Raw genomic sequence first — 7,352 nt, 5'->3', positions numbered from 1 at the left:
AACGTCAGAGAACTACATGGTAGAGTGCTGCTGGGAAAATACCAGCAACAGGGGACTGTGGTTAAGATGCTGAAGAATGGAGTGATTCTCTCTCCATAGAGCGAGACAGAAGACCATGAAAAGTGCAACAGGAACAAGAGAGATGCTTGATTTTCTACAAAGTGATATGTGTGTTTATTAAGAAAAAGCAGCCACTGAAGTGTTTACTGAAGGGAATAGGGTGAGTGTAACATGAGAGCATTGGCTTCCATCACTGTTACCACTCCATTATTTTACTCGCCAACAATCTTGTTGAAAAACGGATCCACTGGATTGTTTAAAATTTCTACTTATTATTACTGCCCTCTAGAAATTTATAAAGAAAATTATAATAAACAGTTTAATTGAAACAGCAGTATTTATGTGTTCATTATAAAACCTAGGGTTTAAACACTTACTGAGTCAAAGGAAAATTTAAGTGCTAATATTCAGGCTATCCAGCAATAGTAAATATAAGGTTTAAATTTATCTATCTATCTACCTGTCTATCTATCTATCCTTTATCTTTGTTTATGCATCAATCATATACCTAACCATTTCCATATCTATTATCTATTTATCTATTTACTTCAGTTATTCACTCACCTGACTAATGCTTGCTAGTATCCTGAGTGTTCAGTATTATTCTATGTATAGTCCCCAGTCCACAAACAACACTTTATTTTAAATCTTATTTGGACTTCAAATCAGCTTACAGTGTAAGGATCATAATTGTGATTTATTTTACAGATGAAATACTTGAAGGCCAATAGAACACAGTTTCCTGCCAGTGTTAGAACAAATCATAGAACTTAACATGGATGAAATCTGAAACACATTTGCAAGGTCTAGTAGAGTATTTTAAATAATTTTGAATGACTTTCCATCACTTCATTATAACTTTGTAATGTATTCAGCTAGAAAATATCATTTTTCCTTTAATAAAACATTAAACATCCACTGGGACCCAAAACAAATCAAACACACCTAGTACCTTCTGGAAGTATCTTCTGTAAACTCAAGGCCACATGGCACACATGGGTAGTTGGGTAGGTTCAAGGACCAGGCAAGATTTCCTTCCCATTGAGCAGACTTTAAGTCCAACTTGGCATTTGTTGGTTACAACCAATATATGAATACCACTGTTGCATCTTTAGGATGTCTTGCCAGACTTGTCAATATTGTGGTTCACAGGTATTGCACCTATGTAAAATCATTGGTTGTTTTCTTCCCTTGAAATCTTGTATAGTATCTTCAGGTACTATGAAAATTCGTTCATTTTGTATGGGAATTCAAAATAGTATCACCAATTTGGACAATATATGGGCAGGTGAAGTGTGTGTGTGTGTGTGTATGTGTTGCATTCATATACACATGTGTGTTCATGTGTGTGGGTGCATTTGTGGATGACAAGTTAATGTTAGGTGTCTTCCTTGATTGTTCTTTGTTTTATTGAGGCAGGGTCTCTCATTGAACCTGGGACTCCATGATTTGGCAACTGAAGGTAGCCAATGTGCTCTGGGAGTCCCTGTCTTTGCCTCCTGTGTGCTGACATTCAGAAAGTCTTCCATACCATTCTAGCTTTTATGTGGATGCTGGGGATTCATATTCAGGACCTTGTGCTTGTGTAGTAAGTGTTTTATCCATGGAGCCGTATCTTCACTCCTAACCATTTCTTATAAAGTTAAATATACATTTATGTGCAGCCAACTCACACAAAACTCAAAAGGATTATGCTCACTGAGTAAATTAATTTATAAAACACCCTGCAAAGGAGGTGGGAAGAAGATTAAGTGTTTGAAGAGTTTGCCACACAACCATGAGGACTTGAGTTCAAATGCCCAAGAACCCACCCAAGGGCTACTGGGCACAGCAGCAAGTTTTTGTAATCCCAGTGTTCCTACAATAAGAAGGGAGGCAGAGACAGGAAAGTGTAAGTTATTGGCCAGATAACCTAGTGTATACAGTTAGCACCAACAAGAGAACGTGACTCAAGCAAGGTAAAAGGCAAGGACTCACACTTGAAGTTGTCCTGTGATCTCTACATGTACACTGGGGAATATCTGTACTCACACACATGGAAACCTGTGTACATTGCATGAATCTATGTCACTGAAAAAGACAAAGCTGTAGGGACAGAAGTCATATTTCCAAGGGCTGTGATATACTGAAGGTGGTAATTACAAAGGGCCACTAGCAGACTGTAAGGAACCACCGAAAACATCCTGCATATTGAGGAAGTGCTAGATGCATGACTGCATATTCTACCAAACTCATAAACTGTATAATTAAACTTACATAAAATTAAGACATCTTTCCAAAATTATACCTCAAATATGTAAAAACTATGTGAGATAATTATTATTTATCTGTGACAATCTGAGGCCCAGGTTGATCTCCAACCAAGGATCTACTTGGCAGCCTCAGTAAGTCATCAAAGGGTGACATCTTTTCTCCTTTTTGAAATGATTAAGAGGCTGTGATGATGCCATGAATAGAATGCTTGTTTAGGTGGTGGAGAGAAATCCTTTTGGGCTGAGGTTGTTTGTTTTCTTCTGGTTCCTTTGAAATCCTTGGGGAATTATATTATCAGGGTCTCTGGGTGCTGATTAGCTCCCAAGTGGAGAGAACATCAAGGCACAATCTCAGCTCACTTTTTATAAGCTTTCTGGATGTTGATCACTATGCTCAATAACTTAGTACTTACTCAACTCTCTGCAAGAACCACACCCGGTGCTTTCGGGAGGTAAGTGCCTCATGGTCCTCCCATCCTTTTTTCCATCCTTCTCAAATAAGGACATGTGAGAAGACATTCATGAGTTTCAGTTGGCCTTTTACTGTTGATATGTGAGAAAAGTCTCAAGTGATGATAAATTCAGGAAATGGCAGTGATATATAATCATTAACTTTTCCACCCTGAGTGACCGGGAGGGAAGAGAAAAATCCTATACATACATACATATATATGTATGTATATATAATATATGCATATATATATATATATGAGTAAAGCCTGTATTCAGAACAAACTCTGACATGTGTGATCTTGAACAAGTAAGCTTTTTGAGCATCGTCTTTCTCATAGATAGTGAATGGTTTTCATAGATAACAAGGTGGAGGTGATGGGAGTGGTGGAGGTTCAGGAGTACCATACCACCCTATGACACCCATTAGCATAATCTATGCTCTTTATATGGAGTTGTGGGTTTTGCATGGCTCATCCTGTGCTGCTGTTTGAGCACTGGAATGATCAGGTTAATTGTCTATGATGCCACAGGAGGGAAAACTCAACTGTGTAAGGAGAATTTTCTTCAAGACATGGAGCAATAGCCAAAGATTGAGTCCTAAGGAGTAGATTTTTTTCACGTGTTGAAGGGGACAGTGTTTTTAAAATTTATTTATTATTTAAAATTTAATTTTACATTCTCCCTCCCACCCCTCCTCCTGACCCCCTCAATTCACTCCTCCTCATGGGTAAGGGCTTCTATTAGGAGTCAACAAAGTCTGACACAATTGGCTGGGGCAGGGCCAAGTTCCTCTCCCATTGACTGAGCATTGTATCCCACCATAGGGATGATCCCAGCTAAGACTCCTAGCAATAGTGGAGAGGATGCCTGAACTAGCCCAACCCTGTAATCTGATTTGGGACTGTTTTTGATAGAAAAAATGAAAGTATAATTATAGCAAGAGGGTTACCCAGCATAGGCAAGGGTCTAGGAGCAGGAATATGCAAAAGAATCTCTCCAGAACTATCTACTATAGCCATAACTGAAGGATTTCTGATTTCTCTAAACTGTCCATCCATTTTTGGGATTATCACCATATATGGTAGCATAGAAACCAGTAAAATATCTGCTAGGACTTCAATTCTCCCTTTGCCTATGAAAAGCTCCTGATCTTCCCTCATGCATGTGCACAATAATCCTGTTTTCTCATAATACTTAATGTCAACTCCATCTTTTTAATTGCCCAGCCAAGGATTTTGGGACCATCCCTTCACCTTCTCTGTCTCACAAGCCATAACCAAACTGTTCATTCCATCATCAGCACACAAGTCCTAATATCCAACAAATAATTATTAATAAAGGATAAGTGGAAGGGACCCTGACTCATTTGAATAGTTGCATGGATGCTAATAACAAAAATTTATAATATTATTCCTTTTTCTATTGATACACTGTATAACCCACAAAGCCTCAGTAGAGCACATGCCCAAATAATACAATGTAAACTTGTAGGGTTTGTAGATGGTCCTGAGTTTCTGCTACCTCTCAGGAGGGTTAGGACTCAAGAGTTCTTATATAATCTTTCTAAGCATCAGTGTCCTGATTACACAGAGGCACAGAAATTACTTCAAAAAATTTGATAAAATAGCTATAGACAGTACATCAAATTGTCAATATTTTCTTAAATTTGGATCACAGCCCCAGTCTTTTATCTCTGTGAATTTCTGTACTTTGGTTCACTTCTTGTTCTTCTGATTCTTCAAACCCTTTATGCCTATTTTGAGATAATGAGAACTTTCTTATTACTCTTTTATCTTATGTTGTTATTATCCTGATGCTGTACTTTCTAGTACCTCATATATTCATGTATTCAATGAACCAGTGAAAGATGCTAGTCAGTTGCCATATACTGATGCAAATGTAATAGATATAGTATTAAAATACTTGTATACCATGTTCATAAATAGCCACTCAATCAGCACTTTCCCCAGCATTCTGGCTCTCTCCCTGATCCAGGAGTTAAAAAGGTTGATTATTTGATTGGTCATTAGGAGATTCAGAAGGTGGGCAAATTCTAGGCAGGTATCCATTTTAATACATAGGTGTTCTGCACATGCCGTACTAGCACCTTATAGATACTGATTGCAAAGTCATTTGTAAAACTCTTTTGCTATTTGTAATATCTAACTTTTCCTCTTCCTCCCCTCCAGCTCTCAGCAGTGGCCTATGGAGCCAGGTGTCTGGGGAAACAGGACAACTGTCACTGAATTTGTCCTTCTTGGCCTAACAGGAAATGTAAGATTGCAACTTATCCTTTTTGTTGTCTTTTTCTTTGCCTATATTGTAACAGTTGGGGGCAATTTTAGCATTTTGGCTGCCATCTTTGTGGAACCCAAACTCCACACTCCTATGTACTACTTCCTGGGAAATCTATCTCTGTTGGACATTGGGTGCATCAGTGTCACTGTTCCTCCAATGCTGGTGTGTCTCCTGGCTCACCAATGTAGAGTTCCCTACACTGCCTGCATTTCACAGCTCTTCTTTTTCCATCTTCTGGCAGGCGTGGACTGTCATCTCTTGACAGCCATGGCCTATGACCGCTACCTCGCCATCTGCCAGCCCCTCACCTACAGCAGCCGTATGAGCCGTGAAGTACAGGGCACACTGGTGGGCATTTGCTGTACCATCTCCTTCATTAACGCTCTGACTCACACAGTGGCTGTGTCCGTTCTGGACTTCTGTGGCCCTAATGTGGTCAACCACTTCTACTGTGACTTACCACCCCTTTTCCAGCTCTCCTGCTCCAGCGTCTACCTCAATGGGCAGCTGCTTTTCGCTGGAGCCACTTTCATGGGAGTAGTCCCCATGCTCCTTATCTCGGTGTCCTATGCCCACGTCGCAGCTGCAGTACTAAGGATCCGCTCTGCAGAGGGGAGGAAGAAAGCGTTTTCCACATGTGGCTCCCATCTCACTGTGGTCTGTATCTTTTATGGAACTGGCTTCTTCAGTTACATGCGTCTGGGTTCCGTCTCAGCCTCAGACAAGGACAAGGGCATTGGTATCCTCAATACTGTCCTCAGCCCTATGCTGAACCCAGTGATCTATAGCCTCCGCAACCCAGATGTACAGGGTGCCTTGAAGAGGGTGTTGACAGGAAAGAGGAATCTAGTATGAGAAGATGGGACAAGGTTATCAAAATGCCTTGCCACTCTTACGTATGTTCTTGGCATTCTCATACTGGAAGCTCAATGTGCACAGTGGAGTAAATCTTCAGAGTTGCATCTAAGGATGGAAAGAAATTAGACAGTACAGGTCAAGGTAGACTGTAGTTGGACTGGGATAAAGTTAGATAAAAGATCATGTAAGATATTAATAGAAACTATATTAAATGCACAGAGAAAAATTATATATGAATCATGAAACAGGAGATGAACTATTTTGTGTATTTTTAATTTAATGACCATTCAAATATTTTTATTCAAAATGTTAAATAAAAACAATTGTTTGGTCTCAATAGATAATCTGTATTTGTGCTAATTTATTTTTTAAAATAATCATATTTTTAAAAATAGGTTAAGAGTAAAGTAAAATTGGCATTTGACATCCTAGAAGCAGTCAGAGTGTCGTTCCATTGCAGAGTGACATTATTAGACGCTTTCCCTCCCAACCACAATTACTTCCTAACTCATTAGTGAGACCAACACACTTACTTGCCAGTACACGAGCACACTCTCTCATCCTGTCTACTAAAGGGTGACACATTTTCATTTTATAAAAAGCATCATTAAGAAGTAGTAGTACTTATTTTTAATAATAAAACACTGACATATATTGGACAGTCTCTCTTGTCTGTCTGCACAGATAAGGTGATTATTAAGGGAAACTTGAAGGAGACATTGATTGCCTTCTACTGGTGGCTGAACACTGGAACTTGGAACTCCTGCAGCTGGTTGAAACCAAAGCAGGCGCTGTCAGTGGACTTGAATTGTAGTGTGTTGTTTCTCACACTTATTCTGTCAGCCATTTTCTGGCCAAAAAGTCAAGTATGACTAATCCTACTGGTGTGTTTACTGACTGTCTGAGGAAGGGAAGGAATTTGAGGATATTTCACAACCAAATGATTTTCAATTAAATTGTATCTATTGTCATTCTTGAGAATCAAATATCTAATGGGTTCTGCTGAGTATTTGACTGGACTCCTTTATACTCACACTTAAACATATTTTATTAAGTCTTTAATAAATTAATATAATATATTTTGATCATAATCACCCCCTCTCCCAACTCTTTACATGTTCATTCTCTCTTTCCTCACCTCCCTATCTACCCAACTTTGAATTTTCTTCTTTTATTTTCTTCTCATCAAGTCTATTTTATGTTGCTCAACTTGTTTTGAGAGTAGCCCTGGAGTGTGGTTGACTTACCAAGGGTCTAGTGATAAAAGAAAGCCGATTCTGCCTCTCCCAGCAACTATCAAATACCATTGGCTCTTCAGATAGTGATGAGATGTTGTGCCTTCCCCCTCCTACTTCAACATCCAAGCTGAGAATTTTGTATAACTCAAGCTTATGTAGGTCTTGTTCATGCTGTCACATTATATAAGGTCTC

General features: G+C 39.0%; 1 protein-coding gene across 1 annotated transcript; it reads left to right on the top strand.

Moving 5' to 3' along the window:
- The first annotated feature begins 4,970 nt into the window (after window positions 1–4,970).
- Window positions 4,971–5,918, top strand: LOC101844795 (olfactory receptor 139). Its single transcript, XM_005067412.1, has one exon. It carries the CDS (start codon window positions 4,971–4,973, stop codon window positions 5,916–5,918), a length of 948 nt encoding a protein of 315 aa, XP_005067469.1.
- Window positions 5,919–7,352: the final 1,434 nt, after the last annotated feature.

The sequence above is a fragment of the Mesocricetus auratus genome, unplaced genomic scaffold (genome assembly GCF_017639785.1).
Source record: "Mesocricetus auratus isolate SY011 unplaced genomic scaffold, BCM_Maur_2.0 Super-Scaffold_100007, whole genome shotgun sequence".
In the NCBI taxonomy this organism is placed as follows: domain Eukaryota; kingdom Metazoa; phylum Chordata; class Mammalia; order Rodentia; family Cricetidae; genus Mesocricetus; species Mesocricetus auratus.
The sequence above is the reverse complement of the archived record's forward strand: the minus strand, read 5'-3'. Positions and strand labels throughout refer to the sequence as shown.

Excerpts from the sequence above, each read along its gene's own strand:
- LOC101844795 (XM_005067412.1), top strand. The coding sequence starts at position 4,971 with ATGGAGCCAGGTGTCTGGGGAAACAGGACAACTGTCACTGAATTTGTC.